The following is a 21180-nucleotide window of genomic DNA, read 5'->3' on the forward strand; positions in this document are numbered from 1 at the left end:
TCTCCTGAAGCATCATTTATTGAATAGCTGAAAGGGGGTATTTCACATAAAATGAAATGCAATAAAGGAAAAGGGATTTAGCATGTGTGAAAATCTCTTATAGGGCTTCCCAGGTGGTTCAGCAATTAAGAATCCGCCTGCCAATGCAGAAGACACAGGAGACATGGGTTCGATCCCTGGCCTTGGAAGATACCCTCGAGAAGGAAATGGCAACACACTCCAGTATTCTTGCCTGTGAACACCTACGGACAGAAAAGCCTGATGGGTTACAGTCCAGGGGTCACAAAGAGTAGGACACAATTAAGCACACATGCATCTTCTGCAGGACCCAGTCTCCAGATCATTCTGAGAAGAGACCTAGAATCTCATCCCTTCAACTTAATGGTTTCCGTCTCACCCTCTCCATGGTCTGTGATTTCCTGCAATCCTTGTCCTCATTTTCTGCTGGCCTGATAGTACTCGGCTTCCACCCTGAGCTCAGTAGAAGAAGATCAGTGTTTGATTCCAATAGAGTTATTCCCCACGGGCCAATTGATTCCACAACCTGACCCTGCAAAATCTCACAGTCCTTGGGGATTGGCCAGGGTGATCAGAGGAAAGAAAGGTACTCATAGTGTTCTACGCCAGCCCTGATTATGGGGCCCGGCTCTCAGGACCACGGAAGCAGGAGGTCTAAAGACTGTGTTGCTCATATAAGGAGATGTTGAAGATTCAGAAGCTCATTGGTGTCTGAGCTTCAGAAAGTGGCTGATGCAGCCTCCGATAGTGCCTGAAATGGTGAGAGGTGTCGCTATTGGCTCTCAGGAGGGAGGGTGTAAGGGGTGGTCTATATAGACCTCGGTCGGCACCCTGACGCCTCCTCACAGGCTGATCCTGCAGCTGGGACTGTGACCTTGAGGACGTGGGGTCAGGATGGCTCTGGGCAGACACCTCTCCCTGCGGGGACTCTGTGTCCTCCTCAGCACCGTGGTGGGTGGTCAAGGTAAGAGCTGCCCCTCTGTCCTGGGTCCACACCAGGCAGTGCATGCCTTTGTGAAGGGAAAGGTGTTTGGAGGTCTGGAACTGAGCCTCAGTGTTTTTGACTAAAAAGAAGCCACGCTGACTGTGAACACTGGTCTGTCTCCTGTGCGGGGTCCACTGGTCATAGCGGCAGATTTTACAGAGCAGTGAGGTTCGGTCTGGACCGAGCTGGGTCAGCCTGAGTCCCTTCCACTGTCTCCCTTGTTCTCAGGGAGCTTCTAGGGTCCCAGTGGCTCCCAGTGTGTGGAAGGTCCAGCGACTGACCCCAGCTGGGACTCTGGGCTGTTCCCACACGCTCCACGTGCCTGGTATGTGAGCACTGCTCCTGGGTCCCTGTTTCCTGCCTATGCTCCTGTGGGCTTTGTGCTTGTATGAGTGTATGTGAGGGTGAGAGAGGAGTGTGTAAGGTTGCGTTTGTGTGAGGGCAGGTGAGAGTGTGTGTGTGGGGTGTGTGTGTGTGTGTCTCAGGGTGTGTGAAGCCTGTCTGTGTGAGAGGAATGGGGCTGCTGAGCAGGGACTGAGTCTGTTGGTCTGTGAAGCACACAGGGTCCCACAGGGCTGGGTCACTGCATGTAACCAGATCAGAGACAATCGTGCCCCTGCCTGACTCTCTCTGGCCCCTCTCCCAGACTCCCTGGGCTCTCCTCTGCTTGTTGCCCTGTCTGCCCAGCATTGGGCTCTGTAAGAGACTCTGCTTGCTGGCCTCGCCTGTTCCTACTAGGTGTCCACTGTGGAGCAGAGGAGCCAGCAGCCAGGAGAGGGGAGCTCTTGTCTGTAGAGATCAGTTGATGCACAGCCCCAAGTGTATAAGTTCCCGAGTCTCTGCCCTGGTTCCCGTGACTTGTTTCCTGATGTGCTGGGGGCCTGGAATGGTCCTTTCCCCTCCAAGGATCTGCTGTGACTCTATGGGGAACACTTTCTCTCTCGTGCCCTCTCTGGTTCCTCCCTAGAGCTGGTTTCCCCTGAGTGAAAGGACGGTGGGGGTCAGGGCTGGGGCTGTGGAGAATTTGGTCTCTAGCCTGAAGGAGGTAGCTCTCTCAGATGTGGGTGCTGGTCCGCTGAGACTCAGTGCAGCCCTGTCTTATCTCAGAGCTCACTCTTGTCCCCTAGATCGCAGCCTCCAGTCTGCAGCTCTCCTTGGGAAACCCCCTCCCTGTTTGTCTCTGCTCCTCGAGTGCTGGGTGCTGGGCAGATGCTGGTGAAGTGTCTCTTCTTGAGGGCTCTGGAGGACAGAGGTGGGTTTTGTACCCCCGAAGGGGGAGACAACTTGTGTTCTTTGCAAGGCATCCACCCTTACTAGAAAACTAGGAAACTTCTTTAGAAGTTACTTATGAAGCAAGACCATTTTGCCAAAGGAAGTGTTCTTCTCATTTTGTTGTTCCAATGAAACAACACTGTTCATTATTATTCTACCAAAAATTTATTCTTATTTTACTTCATACAACATTGGTCTTGTATAACAGTGGTCTCCTTGTATAACAATATTCCTGGCTTCTGTGAGCATTTGATGATTTCTAGGATTGGCACACATTATAGGAGTCTCCACCATGAGATCCATGATGGGCATTGGTGAAAAATGGTCCCTTCCAGCATAACTGATATCCTTATACACAATAACATAGACCCTCAAGATTAGGTAATTATTTTGTAACCTGGTTTTAAAAGTTAACAATATATTTTGCACATATTTCTATATCATTATGGGCTTTCCTTGTGGCTCAGATGTTAAAAGAATCTGCCTGCAGCCAGAGACCAGCGTTCAATCCCTGGGTCAGGAATATTCCCTGAAGAAGGGAATGACTACCCACACCAGTGTGCTTGCCTGGAGAATCCCATGTACAGAGGGGCCTGTCAGGTTACACAGTTCATGGGGTGGCAAAGAGTTGGACACGACTGAATGACTAACACTTTTATATCATTAAGTATTCTTTCACTCAGTAAAAATGTTTAGTTGTAGTATTACAAAAATATAAGATATTCCAGGGAAAATATGGAATTTTTAAATTTCCTCCAGTTATTTTGCTACATAATTGAAATGCAATATACTCACCTAATCACCTATGTTACACATATCAAAACAAATTCAATTAACAATCAAGTTAAGTAGGAAAAAAAAGGAATTTTATTCCACCCACATTGAGGCTAATAACCTTGGAAGCAGCTATTTGGAAAAACTCTGGGTAATCTTCATGTTAGAAGATGAAAGCATAGTCATATACAGTTTTGAGACAAAGGATCATATATTAGAATGATATACTGATATTTTACATGAAGTTCACCAAGTATATATATATGTCAGTTAAGCATCAAGTCACCATGACCCCCAAAAGAGCTGGGAAAGAATGCGATTCTTTTAACAGGTTACAATGCTATTATCAGAAGAAAAAAATAATTCGTCTTCCAGGCCGAGCAGGCACTCCCATACTTGAGAAGTCCTGGTTACTCTGCAATACAGATGCACACTGCACATTAGGAGGAGGACCAAACAAACATACAGAAACATTTTATTTAATGTTTTTTGTCCTGCCTTAAAAGATAAATTTTATTTCGTCAGGCATTTAGTAGTTTCTGACATTTCTGCTATCATGAAAAGAGTTGCTCTGAACTTTTCTGTATTTAAATATAAGGACCATTCATAATTATTTCTCTTAACAATATTTTCTAGCTGGAATTGCTATTTTATAGGTTATGAATATCTTTAAGGCTTTTGGTACATAGAGATTAAGTGCCTTTTGAAATATTTGCACTGAATTTTATTTCTACTAGTATTGTGTGAGACTATTAGATTCCACTTATCCTCACTAACATTTGCTTTTTTGGGGGGGGAGGTTTGGTTTGTTTGTTAACCTTTTTTAAATTTAATTTTATTATTATTATTTTTATTTTTACTTTACAATATTGTATTGGTTTTGCCATACATCAACATGAATCCGCCACAGGTGTACACATGTTCCTAATCCTGAACCCCCCTCCCCCCTCCCTCCCCATACCATCTCTCTGGGTCATCCCAGTGCACCAGCCCCAAGCATCCTGAATCGAACCTAGACTGGCGATTCATTTCTTATATGATATTGAATCAGTTCTAATGAGGTGGATGAATCTGGAGCCGATTATACAGAGTGAAGTAAGCCAGAAAGAAAAACACCAGTACAGTATACTAACGCATATATATGGAATTTAGAAAGATGGTAACGATAACCCTGTATACGAGACAGCAAAAGAGACACAGATGTATAGAACAGTCTTTTGGACTCTGTGGGAGAGAGAGAGGGTGGGATGATTTGGGAGAATGGCATTGAAACATGTATAATATCATATAAGTAACATTTGCTTTTTACCAAGTTTTAAAATCTTGCCCAGCTTCATAGGCAAAACCTAGTGTGTATTCACCAATTTAATGCTTCATGTATCCCTTCATTGTTTGCTCACATTTGTGCTTTTTAAGTTGTGATGTTTGTCATTTTGTTATGATTTATATGGGAGCTCTTTACACTATGACTGTGACTACTACACTACCAGGTACCTATATGAACTTGAGTGCACAACAGTCCTACTAGGCAGGGTATTTTTATCACAAAAAAAATATTTCAGGAAACTGAGGCAAAGCAAAGTTAAATCACTTGCCTAAATAATACAGGTAAGATGTGAGTAAATAGTGCAGGTAAGATTAGAACCCAAGCTTCCAGGTGGCACTATTGGTAATGAAGCCACCTGCCAATTCAGGAGCTGTAAGAGACACGGGTTCAATCCCTGGGTCAGGAAGATCTGCTGGAGAAGGAAATGACAACCCACTCCAGTATTCTTGTCTGGAGAATCCTGTGGGGTCTTCCCAGTGTCATGAAAGGTTGTGAGAGCTGAACCATAAAGAAGTCAGAATGCCAAAGAATTGCTGCTTTCAAACTGTGGTTCTGAAGAAGACTCTTGAAAGTCCTTTGGACAACAAGGAGATCAAACAAGTTAATCTTAAGGGAGATTGACCCTGAATATTCACTGGAAGGACAGATGCTAAAGCTGAACCTCCGGTATTTTGGTCATCTGATGTGAACAAACAACTCTTTGGGAAAGTCCCTGATGCTGGGAAAGATTGAGGGCAGAAGGAGAAGAGGGTGTCAGAGGATGAGATGACTGGACCGCATCACTGATGCAATGAACATGAACTAGGTCAAACTCTGGGAGACCATGAGGGACAGGGAGGCCTGGCATGCTGTAGTCCATGGGTTCACAAAGAATCAGACATGACGGGATGACTGAACTGTTGCCCTAATGGTCCGGGAGTGAGTGATGAAAATGAAGACAGAACATGAAATCTGGTGCAATGGGTCCAGGGGCCCGCAGCCTCTGTTGGACTGAGGTGCAGAGTCCACTCTGAATCCAGCTTTTATTCCTAATTGCAGACTCAGTTCAGTTCAGTTCAGTTGCTCAGTCGTGTCTGACTCTTTGTGACTCTGTGGACTGCAGCACGACAGACCTCCCTGTCCATCACCAACTCCCAGAGTTTACTCAAACTCATGTCCATTGAGTCGGTGATGCCATCTAACCACCTCTTCCTCTGTCATCCCCTTCTCCTCCCACCTTCAATCTTTCCAAGCATCAGGGTCTTGTCAAATGAGTCAGTTTTTTTCCCATCAGGTGGTCAAAGTATTGGAGTTTCAGCTTCAGCATCAGTCCTTCCAATGAATATTCAGAATTGATTTCCTTTAGGATAGACTGGTTTTATCTCCTTGCAGTCCAAGGGACTCTTAAGAGTCTTCTCTAATACCACAGTTCAAAAGCATCAATTCTTTGGTGCTCAGCTTTCTTTACAGTCCAACTCTCAAATCCATATATGACTACTGGAAAAACCATAGCTTTGACTAGACAGATCTTTGTTGGTAAAGTAATGTCTCTGCTTTTTAATATGCTGTCTAGGTTGGTTGTAACTTTTCTTCCAAGGAGCAAGCTTTAATTTCATGGCCAGAGTCACCATCTGCAGTGATTTTGGAGCACCCCCAAAATAAAGTCTGTCACTGTTTCCCCATCTATTTGCCATGAAGTGATGGGACCAGATGCCATGATCTTAGTTTTCTGAATGTTGAGTTTTAAGCCAACTTTTTCAGTCTCCTCTTTCACTTTTATCAAGAGGCTCTTTAGTTCTTCTTTGTTTTCTGCCATAAGGGTGGTGTCACCTGCATATCTGAGGTTATTGATATTTCTCCCAGCAATCTTGATTCTGGATTGTGCTTTATCTAGTCCAGCATTTCTCATGATGTATTCTGCAAATAAGTTAAATAAGCAGGGTGACAATATACAGCCTTGATGTACTCCTTTCCTTATTTGGAAACAGTCTGTTGTTCCATGTCCAGTTCTAACTGTTGCTTCTTGACCTGCATGCAGATTTCTCAAGAGGCAGACCAGGTGGTCTGGTATTCCCATCTCTTTCAGAATTTTCCATAGTTTGTTGTGGTCCATACAGTCAGAGGCTTTGGAATAGTCAATAAAGCAGAAGTAGATGTTTTTCTGGAACTCTCTAACTTTTTTGATCATCCAGGGACGTTGGCAATTTAATCTCTGATTCCTCTGCCTTTTCTAAATCCAGCTTGAACATCTGGAAGTTCATGGTTCATGTACTGTTGAAGCCTGACTCAGAGAATTTTGAGCATTACTTTACTAGCATGTGAGATGAGTGCAATTGTGCAGTAGTTTGAGCATTCTTTGGCATTGCCTTTCTTTGGGATTGGAATGAAAACTGATATTTTCCAGTACTGTGGCCACTGCTGAGTTTTCCAAATTTGCTGGAATATTGAGTACAGCACTTTCACAGCATCATCTTCCAGGATTTGAAATAGTTCAACTGAAATTCCATCACTTCCCCTAGCTTTGTTTGTAGTGCTTCTTCCTAAGGCCCCCTTGACTTCACATTCCAGGATGTGTGGCTTTAGGTTCGTGATCACACCACTATGATTATATGGCTCATGTAGATCTTTGTTGTATAGTTCTTCTGTGTATTCTTCCCACCTCTTCTTAATATCTCCTGCTTCTGTTAGGTCCATACTATTTCTGTCCTTTATTGTGCCTATCTTTGCTTTTTTTGATCTTATCTTTTCCAAGACACTGCACTGACATAGTCCAGATCTCCTTGTTTTTACCTTACTAGTCTCAGCAACAATCAGTAAGTGCATAGGCAGTGTTCATGCCTGATGCCAACCCGATGTTCCAAGTTCCATGCTTTCATGATCCCAGTCATACTCCCTTCTGGGTCTGGCCTTGGGGTTTGTAACAAGGAGATTCTTTTTTTTTTTTTTTTTTCAGATTATTCTTAAGAAAAACACAGTTTCTTAATATATGCTGTTTTTCCAGGTGCAATTTCTGTGAAATTTTTTCAAGGCTGTGAAAGTACATTATTAGGAATTCCCACTACACTGAACAATGAACATATTCAATTAACAATGTTATGATAGTTTCAGGTGAATAGCAAAGACACTCAGCCATACAGATCCGTGTATCAATTCTCTCCTAAACTACCCTCCCATCTAGGCTGCCACATAACACTCAGTAGAGTTTCCTGTGCTGTATAGTAGGTCCTTGTTGATTATCCACTTTAAATATAGCAGTGTGTAGGAGTTGATCCCAAACTCCCTAACCCTTCACCCTATTATTTCCTGGTAACAAACACAAGTTCAGTTCTCTAGCTCTGTGAGTCTGTTTCTGTTTTGTAAATAAGTCCACTTTTTTCATTTCTTTTTAGATTCATATATAAGGGATGTCATATGATATTTTTACTGCTCTGATGGTCAAGACTGTCTTTGATACTCTGTATTGAATTCTTCAGTTCGCTAATTGTATTATTCAGCTCCAGAATTTCTGGTTAGTTTTTCTCTCTTTCTTCTTGTTTTATGTTTTCTATCTCTTTGAATCTCAGTGAATTACATGTTCCCTTCAGAGTTGGCTCAATTTTCCCTTCCTACTTTATCAGGTCTTTAATGCTTTTAAGATAATTTTTAGTAAATTAATTATACTTTTTCAACAGAAGAAATAGCCTCAATAAGCAAGCCCACCGTTACTGAGAAAATCTAGAATTTTTCACAGTAATGAAATCATCTCCTTGTTTGTGTCATGAACTAGATAAAAACTACATGTAGGCAAGGACATTGTCTTACTATATTCTGTATTTACAGTACTTAAAAAGGCCCGGACCTCTCCAGGTCTATGGACTGAATTGTGTCACTCCATAATTAATATATTGAACCCTAGTCCCTAGTTTGACTCCACTGGAAATAGGGTCTTTATGAAGTAACTGAGGTTAAATAGGCTTCCCTGGTGGCTCAGTGATAAATAATCCTTTTGGCAATGCAGGAGAGGTGAGTTTGACCCCTGGGTTGGAAAGATCCCCTGGAGAAGGAAATGGCTATCCGCTGCAGTATTCTTGCCTGGGAAATTCCATGGTCAGAGGAGCCTGGCAGGCTAGAGTCCATGAGGTCGCAAGAGTTGGACATGACTTAGTGACTAAACCACCACCAACAACGTTAAATAAGATCATAAGGATGTGGCCCTAATCTAATAGGCGACTTTATAAGAAGAAGAAGAGGCAGATCTCCCTCCCTCTTTGGTAGATCTCTCTCCTTCTCTCCCTGTGTACCTGTCCTGAGGAAAGGCGAGGTGAGCACACAGTGAGGGAACCATGGCCTGCAAGCCAAGAGCAGAAGTCTCGTAATAAACACAGCCCTGCCAGCACCTTGATCTTGACTTACCAGCCTCCAGAACTGTGATAAGATAAATACGTTTCTGTTGTTTAACCAATCAGGCTGTGATATCTTGTTGTGGCCACCTGCCTGAGCCGACTACACACAAGGATCTTCTCCAGTTCAGCATTTCCCCAGATGTTCCCTTTGTGATGCACAACTTCTTTTTCCAGAGTGAGAGCACGTGGGACGGGTCATGGACCTGAGCAGTGTGAGTCGTATGCCAGGGACCACTTCTCCTTAGACTATAAGAAAGATTCTCATTTTCTGACCTGAGTTAAAAGCTAATGGAGCTGATTCATGGAAACTCATTTCTCAGTTCCCAACAGGAAGGCAGGAGCCTGGGACATAGGGTGAGACCTGATGTGACAGAGAGTAATGGTTTGGGTCCTAGTTACAGGTGGGACCAGGAAGCAGACCTGGTCACACAGAAAGAAGTCTCATCTGGGTGAAGCAGTGAGGGCTCATGTATAACCCCCCAGCTTGCTGACCCCTTTCTTCTGACTCTGGACAGAAGCCATGCATTAGTTATATGTCATTGAGCAAAAAATTAGTTCTGAACTTGGCAGCTTAAGTCAGCAAATGCCTAGTATCTCACACTTTCTGTGGGCCAGGAATTGACATATCCTATCTGGGTTCTCTGACTCATTTCATATCTTGCAAGGATGCAATCATCTGAAGGTTCAACAAGGGCTCGTTATCACCCAAATGTACTCACCTGGATGTTGGCAGCATCCAGACCTTGGTGGACTGTTGAACTAAGAGACTCAGTCCGTTGCTGGCTGTTGGCTAGGGCCCTCCCTTCTTTCCTTGTCATGAGGGTCTCTCAATAAGTAGTTCACATGTGGCAGTTGGCTTATTCAGAGCAGGAGAGAGAGCAAGATAGGTCACCAAAGGAAAAACCAGAATCATCTTGAAGCATAATCTCTTCAGTGACATCTCGTCATTTTTGCCATATTCTATTTGTTACGTGCATGTTACTATGTACATTCCAGTGTGGGGATTACACAAGGACGTGGACACCAGGCAACAGTAATAATCGGGACATTTTAGAGCCTGTAACCCAGCCCTCTGTTCCTAGGCTGGATGAGATGCTCCCTGTGGACAGGGAAAGAGAGGCAGGATTCCTCCCTAGATCCTGGGCCATGAGCTGTAACTGAGAGGGGGAAGCTGGGTCCTTGTAGTCTTGAGCACATCTATAAGGAGGGCAGCATCCAGAGTCTCTGAAGGCCTCGGTGGTGTCCCTGGAGCTGGTTCTGCAGGCTCATGGGAAATACCTGGTGCCTCCCTTCCTGCTCCAGGTTCAGTGATGGCACATTGGGAGATTTGAGTTGGCCATTATAGGAATATTTATACCACAGAAGTCAAGAAATGCTATTCACAAGGATTTTCTTTTTCAGAGATCAGAGTATTCATTTTTTAATCACTTGCCAGTATACTACTGCATGGTATCCTAAAACCTCTCCTGTGTCCTGTGTCTGTGTTTCTTACAGCTATGAGTCTGAGGCTGAAGAATGGAGGTCACCGCTGTGAGGGGAGAGTGGAAATGAAACACCAAGGAAAATGGGGCACAGTGAATGATTACAAGTGGAGCTTAGAAGAGGCAGCTGTGGTGTGCAGACAGCTGGGGTGTGGAGCTGCTATTGATGCTCCCCAAAGATCTTATTTTGGACCAGCAGTTGGCCCCATTTGGTTTACTTTTATTTCCTGCACAGGGACAGAGTCAGCTCTCAAGCAGTGTAGGCGTTCTACAGTGAAAGACTATCGTCCTCAGGGTTATTCCCATGACCATGATGCTGGAGCAGTTTGCTCAGGTAAGTCCTGTCTGATATAGGATGGGATCACCAGCAAGGAAAGCCTCAGTCTCATTCCCAGAGTAACCATGAGAATACAGATCACAGCCTTTAGTATATTCTTGGGTGAAGATTCCAGTCACACAGTTATTCCTAGAGCATTAGGTGTTGAAGGGAGCAGAAGAATTTGCTTGGCCCTGGAAGTAAAGGCTCCAGATCCATCGGTCCCTGGGCCTTTCAGGTCTGTGTGATATGTCATAGGAGGCAGGGAGGTGAGGCCAAATATTTCATACAGGTACAACTGCCTGGTTGAACCTACATTAATTAGGTTCCTCATGATAGCGTGTTGTATTCTTTCATGGGATGGTCAGACAAGTACCGCTATAAGAGGGGATATAGGAAAGGTGCAGGCAAGGAGGGATGTGAGTTTATTATACTCACAGCTCCTAGAGAGACAAAGCATCATCAGGTGGGTACTTGGGGGAAGTGCGAATAGAACCCGCTGATCCAAGCAGTGGTGACCCCCAAATGGGGTGTGAAGACCCATGGACAAGTGACAATACATATATATGGGTCTTGTTTTTGTTTTCATCCAGCCAGTCTATGTTTTTTGTTTGGAGTACTGAATCAGTTTACATTTAAGTTAATTATAGATATGTGTGTTCTTACTGACATTCTGTTAATTGCTTTGTATTTTTTTGGTAGGTCTTTTTTTTCTTCCTTCCTCTTTGATTCTCTTCTCTTATGATTTGATGGCTATCTTTAATACTGTGTTTGGATTCCTTTCCTTTTTTGTGTGAATATATATTGTAGATTTTTGGTTTGTGGTTTCCATGAGGTTTTGATATACAGCCTATTGTAAGTTGCTGGTCTCTTAATTTCCAAAGCATTTCCAATAGTCTGCATTTTAACTCTCCTCCTGATTGCTAGTTTTGGTACCATATTTGTGTGTGAATGTTTTCCTACCTTTACTGTATGTTTGCCTTTACTGGTATGCTTTCTCATTCATAATTTTCTTTTTTCTTCTATGTCTTTATTTTCTTCCTAGAGAAGTTCCTTTAGCATTTGTTGTAAGTTGGTTTAGTGGTGTTGGATTCTTTTAGCTTTTGCTTGTCTATATAGATTTTGATTTCTCCATAGAAACTTAACAAGAGCTTGCTGGGTAGAGGAGTTTTGATGGTAGGTTCCCCCCCCTTTATCTGTTTAAATATATCATGCCACTCTCTTTCAGCCTGCAAAGTTTCTGCTGAAAAATCAGCTGATAAACTTATGAGGATTCCTTGTAAGTTATTTGTTGCTTCTAATAGTTTCTCTTTGTCTTTAGCTTTTGTCAGTTTGATTAATGTGTGTCTTGACATGTGCGTTCTGGGGTTTATACTGGACTTCAGTGGCTATTTCCCTTCCGATATTAGGGAAACTTTCAGCTATTGTCTCTTCAAATATTTTCTCAGGCCTCTTCTCCTTCGGGGGCCCCTAAAATGTGCATGTTTGTGCATTTAATGTTGTCCCAGAGGTTTCTTAATGTTGTCCCAAAGATTGTCTTCACATTTTTACATTCTTTTTTCTGTCCTACAACAGTGATATTCACCATTCTGTCTTCTAGCTCATTTATCTGTTTTTCTGTCTCATTTGTTCTGCTATTGATTTCTTCTAGTATATTTTTTCATTTCTTTTACTGCACTCTTCAACTCTGTTCTGTATATCTCCTAGCTCTCTGGTAAACATTTCTTGTATCATCTCATTCCATGCCTCCATTCTTTTTCCGAAATCTTGAATCATCTTTACTATCATTACTCTGCATTCTTGTTCAGGCAGATTGCCTATTTCAACTTCACTTAGTTGTTCTTCTGGGATTTTATCTTGTTGCTTTGTCTGGAATATATTCTTCTGCTATCTCATTTTGTCTTACTTTCTGTGTTTATGGTCACTCTTTCAGGCTGGAGGATTGTCTTGCTTCTTCCTTTTGGTGTCTGCCCCTGGTGGGTGAGACTCATCTAGAGGCAGGCTTCTTGGTGGGAGTGACTGGTGTCTGATGACTAGTGGGTGGAGCTAGTTCTTGATCTTCTGTGTGCAGGACCAGGCCAAAAGATGTGTATAGAGGCAGCTGTGAGGCTCAGGAAGAGTTTCAGTTCAGTTCAGTCACTGTCATGTCAGACTCTGTGACCTCATGGACTGCAGTACAACAGGCCTCCCTGTCCATCACCAACTCCAGGAGTTTACTCAAACTCATGTCCATTGAGTTAGTGATGCCATCCAACCATCTCATCCTCTGTCATCCCCTTCTCCTCCTGCCTTCAGTCTTTCCCAGCATCAGGATCTTGTCAAATGAGTCAGCTCCTCGCATCAGGTGGCCAAAGTATTGGAGTTTCAGCTTCAACATCAGTCCTTCCAATGAATACTCAGGACTGATTTCCTTTAGGATGGACTGGTTTTATCTCCTTGCAGTCCAAGGGACTCTCAGGATTCTTCTCCAACACCACAGCTCAAAAGCATCAATTCTTTGGTGCTCAGCTTTCTTTATAGTCTAATTCTCACATCCATTCATGACTACTGGAAAAACCATAGCCTTGACTAGATAGACCTTTGTTGGCTAAGTAATGTCTCTGCTTTTTAATATGCTGTCTAGGTTGGTCATAACTTTTCTTCCAAGGAGTAAGTGTCTTTTAATTTCATGGCTGCAGTCACCATCTGCAGCCCCCCCAAAATAAAGATTTTGGAGCACCCCAAAATAAAGTCTGTCACTGTTTCCACTGTTTCCCCATCTATTTGCCATGAAGTGATTGGACCAGATGCCATGATCTTAGCTTTCTGAATGTTGAGTTTTAAGCCAAATTTTTCACTCTCCTCTTGCATTTTTATCAAGAGGTTCTTTAGTTCTTCTTCACTTTCTGCCTTAAGGGTGGTGTCATGTGCATACCTGAGGTTACTGATTCCAGCACAAGCTGGAATCAAGATTGCTGGGAGAAATATCAATAACCTCAGGAAGATCTATGAGCTTCCCTCATAGCTCAGTTGGTAAAGAATCTGCCTGCAATGCAGGAGACCTGGGTTGGGAAGATCCTCTGGAGAAGGAAATGGCAATCCACTCCAGTATTCTTGCTTGGAAAATCCCATGGACAGAGGAGCCTGGTGGGCTACAGTCCATGGGGCTGCAAGAGTTGGACATGACTTAGTGACTAAACCACCACCGCAGGAAGAGTTTAGAGTGCCTGTCTGCTAAAGGGCAGGGCTATGTTCCTGCCCTGTCGTTGTTTGACCTGAGGCATCCCAGCACTGGAGCCTGCAGGCTGTTGGGTGGGGCCAGATCTTGGTTTCAAAATGGCAGCATCCAAGGGAGCTCACACAAATGAGGACTCCTTGGTACCTCTGCCACCAATGTCCTTGTCCCTGCAGTGAGCCACAGCTGTCCCCACCTCCCCAGAAGGCCCTATAAAACAAGCAGGTAGGTCTAGTCTTTGCCTCTGTGAAGTCATGACTTTTCCCCTGGGCCCCAGTGGGCTTCCCTGGGAGCTCAGCTGGTAAAGAATCTGCCTGCAATGCGGGAGACCTGGGTTCAGTCCCTGGGTTGAGAAGATCCCCTGGAGGAGGGAAAGGCTATCCACTCCAGTATTCTGACCTGGAGAGCTCCATGGACAGAGGAGCCTGGCAGGCTACAGTTCATGGGGTCGCAAAGAGTTGGACATGACTAAGCAACTTTCACTTCACTTCACTTCACTTCACTTCACTTCCCTTGTTTCTGTGGAGTTCCTATGATCAAGCCCCCTGGCCTTCAAAATCAAGTGCTCTTGGGGCTGCTCTTCCTATGCCAGACCCCCAGGGTGGGGAGCTTGACCTCAGTTTCAGAAACATTCTGTGGGGAATCTGCCATATAATTATTTTCCAGTTTGTGGATCACTCACCTGGTGGGTATGAGATTTAATTATATTGTAAATTCACCCCTCCTACCATCTTATTGTGGCCTCTTTGTCTTTGGATGTAGAGTATCTTTTTTGATAGGTTACATGCTTTCTAAACTGCTATTCAGCAGTTAGTTGTTATTTTGGTGCCTTTGTGAGAGGAGGTGAGCTCAAGTCCTTATACTCATCCATCTTGCACATTTTACCTAAAAATGATAAGTGAAAACTGAAAATCACTCAGTCGTGTCCAACTCTTTGTGACCCCATGGACTATACAGTCCCTGGAATTCTCCAGGCCAGAATACTGGAGTGGGTTAACCTTTTCCTTCTCCAGGGGATCTTCCCAACCCAGTGATCAAACCCAGGTCTCCTGCATTGCAGGTGGATTCTTTACAATTCTAACAAGGGAAAACTAAGAATACTGGAGTGGATAGCCTATCCCTTCTCCAGCAGATCTTCCCAACTCAGGAATCAAATCAGGGTCTTCTGCATTGCAGGTGTATTCTTTACCAACTGAACTATCAGGGAAGCCCTTAAAATAATAGCTTGTCACTTAACAAATAATGAAACAAATTAATAAATCTTATAAAGTGTTGTGGCTATTTTTGCCTTCAATATTCTATTATTTCAAAAATGTGCAATAGTTTTTGTATTTACCCACAGAATTATCATTTAGAGCAGCCTTCATAGCTTTGGACATTTTTCTTTGGCTTGAATGCTTTACTGTAACATTTTTTGTGTGTAGTGATGGTCTGGTGGTCTCAAATTCTATCATCTTTTTTATATGAAAAAATTTTAACTATTAATAATTTTTAAAAATATTTTCACTGGTGACTGAATTCTATTTTAGAAAATTTCTTCACACTACTTAAAGATGCTTTTACATTGGCCTATGACTAGCATTGCCTCTAATAAATAGCCAGTAGTACTTATTTTTGTACCCCTTTACATAACATGTCAATATTTCGTGGTTGCTTCTAGGATTTTTTGGGGGGGATTATCACTGGTTTTCCACAATTATATTATCAAATGGCCTGGGTGTTCTTTGGAAGGAATGATGCTAAAGCTGAAACTCCAGTACTTTGGCCACCTCATGAGAAGAGTTGACTCATTGGAAAAGACTCTGATGGTGGGAGGGATTGGGGGCAGGAAGAGAAGGGGATGACAGAGGATGAGATGGCTGGATGGCATCACCACCTCGATGGACATGAGTCTGAGTGAACTCCAGGTGTTGGTGATGGACAGGGAGGCCTGGCGTGCTGCAATTCATGGGGTCACAAAGAGTCGGACACGACTGAGTGACTGAACTGAACTGAACTGAGGTAGTTTTCCTTATTTTCATCTTTTAGAGTTTGTTTAGCTTTTTGGTTTATAGCTTTCATTAAATTTGGAAATTTTTCATCCATTATTTGCAACTAGTTTTCTACTCATCCCTTATTTTGAGTCTCCAAATACACATATTTTTGCATGGTTTACTCTTGTCCCAAGTGCCAGAGTTTCCATTCGTGCTTTGTTTTTTTTTCTTTTTTCCTCTCTGCTTCAGTTTGAATAGTCTCTATTGATATGTGCTTAATTTCCTCATCCCCCCTTTTTTTTTGTTCTGCCATATCTAATTTCTTTTTATGTTAATCCAGATAATTTTTCATTATATATATTGATTTTTCAGTTTTAGAAACTCCATTTGGTTATTTTTTTTTGTCTCTGCTTTATTTTTTTTGCTGCAGAAAAAGCATATTTATGTTAGTGTCTTAAAATGTTAGCAGCCAGTTAAATAATTTCTGTAATTCTTGAATCTGTTTTTAGTGGCTGCTCTTTTAAAATTTTGCTATGATTTATATTTTTCTTTTTCAGAAAGTCTTGTAACGTTTGGATTGGAAGTTGGACATTGCTAGGCAGTCGTTTAACAGAAAGAATTCTAGCAATAAATAATCAGAAAAGAGTCTGATAGCAGGGAATTGCACTTGATGAATCAAACAATGTTTTTCATTGCATTCTTTTCAAAATATGTTCCTTGGGTGGCAAAGTGATGACTTTTTATTTACGTTTCTCTTCTTTATCTGCAAAACTTCTTGTTATCCCACTTTTGCTTGCCACATACCCAAATTACACTCCACTTCTACAGCAGTTGCTTTCCCTTTTCCATTTTGTTTGCCATCCATCCATATCTTTTAAAATTGCATTTGCTTCTCTGAAGTGGGAGAAATGAGAAAGGATGGAACAGTTAGGTGGCATATGAGAGGAGGAGAGTGCAATGAAATATGCTAATTACTAATTTGACAATTATTTTCCCCAAATATTTGTGCATTTTATACAGATTGAGGCTTTTGAAACTCAGAACTCTACAAATTAGGCCTTACTTGATTTCTGCTTCCTTCTTCTTACTGCCTTCTCACTCTCTTTTAGCAGCATGTCACCTTCTTTCAAAATTGCAAAACATATATGAAAAAAATTAATGAAGATATAGATAAATGAAAAGTGTCTTGTGTTCATGGATTGGAAGAATCAATGTTGTTAAAATGTCTATACCACTCAAAGTGATTTACAGGTTTTATGCAATCCCTCTCAAAAACCTAATGGCATTCATTATAGATATAGAAAGTATAATCCTAAAATACAATCTAAAATATGTATATTGTTTACTTTCAATCTATTCATGATTTTTTTTTGATTTCTTACCACTATTGACTTTTTAAAAAATTTTATTTTTACTTTATTTTACTTCACAATACTGTATTGGTTTTGCCATACATTGACATGAATCCACCACGGGTGTATACGAGCTCCCAATCCTGAATCCCTCTCCCACCTCCCACCCCATATCATCTCTCTGGATCATCCCCATGCACCAGCCCCAAGCATCCTATATCCTGTATCAAACATAGACTGGCACTTCGTTTCTTATATGATAGTATACATGTTTCAATGCCATTCTCCCAGATCATGCCAACCTCTCCCTCTCCCTCTCCCTCAGGGTCCAAAAGTCCGTTATACACATCTGTGTCTCTTTTGCTGTCTCGCATACAGGGTCATCATTACCATCTTTCTAGATTCCATATATATGTGTCAGTATACTGTATTGGTGTTTTTCTTTCTGGCTTACTTCACTCTGTATAATCAGCTCCAGTTTCATCCATCTCATTAGAACTGATTCAAATGTATTCTTTTTAATGGCTGAGTAATACTCCATTGTGTATATGTACCACAGCTTTCTTATCCATTCATCTGGTGATGGACTTCTAGGTTGTTTCCGTGTCCTGGCTATTATAAACAGTGCTGCAATGAACATTGGGGTACATGTGTCTCTTTCAGTTCTGGTTTCTTCAGTGTGTATGCCCAGCAGTGGGATTGCTTTAGTTTCATTCCATTGTGTTCAGAAAAGATACTTGGAATAATTCAAATTTCTTGAATTTGTTAAGACTTATTTGTAGCCTAAATACAAGTGTTTTTTTTTTAAATTCACAGTAACACACTCATTGTAGAAAACGTGTAATCTACAAAAAAGTATAAAGAAGAAAAAAATCACCCATTATACCATTATTCACAGATAACCATGGTTATTATTTTTACATTTGCTTTACATCTCTTTCCATGCATTTCCGGTCTGTTTTCTTGGACCTTAGCTATTACTACCGCAACCTTATATATTACTACCGCTACCTTATATATTACTACTGCTACTACACCCATGATACCACTAAAGACTTGTATTTATCTTGGAAAATATTCCATGTGGGCTTGAGAAGCATGCATATTGATTTTCTGTTTGAATGATCAATTAATTATAGAGAGTGGGAAATTGAAGTTTTCTACTGTTACTGTATCACTGCTACTTCTTCCTTAAGAGCTGTCCATACTGTCTTGTATGTTGAAATGCTATAATGTTCCATGCATATATATCTGTAGTTGCTATATCTTTCACTTGAATGGTCTCTTGTGACAGCTTTTGACGTAAAGTCTCTTTTGCCTGACTTTGATCTCTTTTGGCTATTATCTGCATGGCATGTCTTTTTCCACCTGTTCACTTTCAAGCTACATGAGTCATGATATCTAAGGTGAGTCTCTTATATACAGTATGTAGTTGGATCTCGCTTTTAATCCATTCAGATAATCTATATATTTGATTGGAAAGTGTAGTATATTTATATATATAATCATATTGAAAAGTAAGGACTTACATTGCCATTTTATTCATTGTTTTATAGTTTATGGCTCCTGCTTTCTTCTGTGATGTATTTGTGGCTTGATGATTTCTTATAGTAGTAGTCAGTTCAGTCAGTTCAGTCACTCAGTCGTGTCCAACTCTTTGCGACCCCAAGAATTGCAGCACGCCAGGCCTCCCTGTCCATCATCAACACCCGGAGTTCATTCAGACTCACGGCCATTGAGTCAGTGATGCCATCCAGCCATCTCATCTTCTGTCATCCCCTTCTCCTCCTGCCCCCAATCCCTCCCAGCATCAGAGTCTTTCCCAATGAGTCAGGTCTTTGCATGAGGTGGCCAAAGTACTGGAGTTTCAGCTTTAGCATCATTCCTTCCAAAGAAATCCCAGGGCTGATCTCCTTCAGAATGGACTGGTGCCCTGATTAATTTCTCTTTTTCTGTGTGTATGCACTATACTTTTTATTGTAGTTACCATGGAACTTGTATCAAACATTTTATAACAGTTTATAGCAGAAGTTAAGTACTGTTATAAAAACAACTTAATTTCAACAGTATGCAGAAACTGCATTTTACTCCTCCCCTACACTTTAAGTGATTGATGTCAGATTTTGCTTGTTTCTATAATGTGTTTCCAACAGTAGCTTTCTGTAATTATAGTTACTCTTATGATGGCTTGTGATTTATATTTATATACTAATATTAAAAGCAAGTTATGTATCACTATTACAGTATTACAATATTCTCTATTTCTCTCTAGATTTACCAGTAAGATTTACAAATTCATATGTGAAGATACTTTTGTATCATTGTTTTGTTTATTCATTTAAACTTGAAGAACTCCTTTTAGCACTTCGGTATTGTAGTGATGATGAATTCCCTCAAATTATGGTTGTCATATATATATATATATATATATATATATATATATATATATATACACACACACACACATGCTTAAAGCATCACTATGAACAAAGCTAGTGGAGGTGATGGAATTCCAGTTGAGCTATTTCAAATCCTGAAAGATGATGCTGTGAAAGGGCTGCACTCAATATGCCAGCAAATTTGGAAAACTCAGCAATGGCCACAGGACTGGAAAAGGTCAGTTTTCATTCCAATCCCAAAGAAAGGCAATCCCAAAGAATGCTCAAACTGCCACAGAATTGCACTCATCTCACACGCTAGTAAAGTAATGCTCAAAATTCTCCAAGCCTGGCTTCAGCAATGTGTCAACTGTGAACTTTCATATGTTCAAGCTGGTTTTAGAAAAGGCAGAGGAACCAGAGATCAAATTGCGAACATCTGCTGGATCATCAAAAAAGCAAGAGAGTTCCAGAAAAACATCTATTTCTGCTTTATTGACTATGCCAAAGCCTTCGACTGTGTGGATCACAACAAGTGTGGAAAATTCTGAAGGAGATGGGAATACCAGACCACCTGACCTGCCTCTTGAGAAACCTATATGCAGGTCAGGAAGCAACAGTTAGAACTGGACATGGAACAACAAACTGGTTCCAAACAGGAAAAGGAGTATGTCAAGGCTGTATATTGTCACCCTGCCTATTTAACTTATATGCAGAGTACATCATGGGAAACCCTGGGCTCAAAGAAGCACAAGCTGGAATCAAGATTGCTGCAATAAATACCAATAACCTCAGATATTCAGATGACACCACCCTTATGGAAGAAAGTGAAGAAGAACTAAAAAGCCTCTTGATGAAAGTGAAAGAGGAGAGTGAAAAAGTTGGCTTAAAGCTCAGCATTCAGAAAACTAAGATCATGGCATCTGGTCCCATCACTTCATGGCAAATAGATGGGGAAACAGTGGAAACAGTGTCAGACTTTACTTCTGGGGGCTCCAAAATCACTGCAGATGGTGATTGCAGCCATGAAATTAAAAGACGTTTATTCCTTGGAAGGAGAGTTATGACCAACCTAGATAACATATTAAAAAGCACAGATATTACTTTGCCAACAAAGGTCCATCTATTCAAGGCTATGTTTTTTCCAGTAGTCATGTATGGATGTGAGAGTTGGACTGTGAAGAAAGCTGAGCACTGAAGAATTGATGCTTTTGAACTGTGGTGTTGGAGAAGACTCTTGCGAGTCCCTTGGACTGCAAGGAGATCCAACCAGTCCATCCTAAAGATCAGTCCTGGGTGTTCATTGGAAGGACTGATGCTGAGGATGAAACTCCAATACTTTGGCCACCTCATGCGAAGAGTTGACTCATTGGAAAAGACCCTGATGCTGGGAGGGACTGGGGGCAGGAGGAGAAGGGGACAACAGAGGATGAGATGGCTGGATGGCATCACTGACTTGATGCACATGAGTTTGGGTGAACTCTGGGAGTTGGTGATGGACAGGAAGGCCTGGTGTGCTGCGATTCATGGGGTCGCAAAGAGTCAGGCATAACTGAACGACTGAACTGAACTGATGTATGTGTATATATGCTTCCCCAGTGGCTCAAATGGTAAAAAATCTGCCTTCCATGCAGGAGACTCAGGTTTGATCCCTGGTTTTGGAAGATCCCCTGGAAAAGGGATTTTCTATCCTCTCTAATATTCTTGCCTACAGAATTCCATGGACAGA

General features: G+C 41.8%; 1 protein-coding gene across 1 annotated transcript in view; it reads left to right on the plus strand.

Annotated features, from left to right (window-relative positions):
- Positions 1–912: 912 nt before the first annotated feature.
- The window catches only part of LOC128048487 (antigen WC1.1-like), a 54823-nt gene continuing 34555 nt past the window's right edge, over positions 913–21180 (plus strand). Inside the window, exons 1-2 of the mRNA XM_052640887.1 lie at positions 913–982; positions 10232–10552. Of these exons, the coding sequence (XP_052496847.1) occupies positions 913–982; positions 10232–10552 (391 nt within the window). The remainder of the gene's footprint in view (positions 983–10231; positions 10553–21180) is intronic.

The sequence above is a fragment of the Budorcas taxicolor genome, chromosome 5 (assembly GCF_023091745.1).
Source record: "Budorcas taxicolor isolate Tak-1 chromosome 5, Takin1.1, whole genome shotgun sequence".
Taxonomy (NCBI): domain Eukaryota; kingdom Metazoa; phylum Chordata; class Mammalia; order Artiodactyla; family Bovidae; genus Budorcas; species Budorcas taxicolor.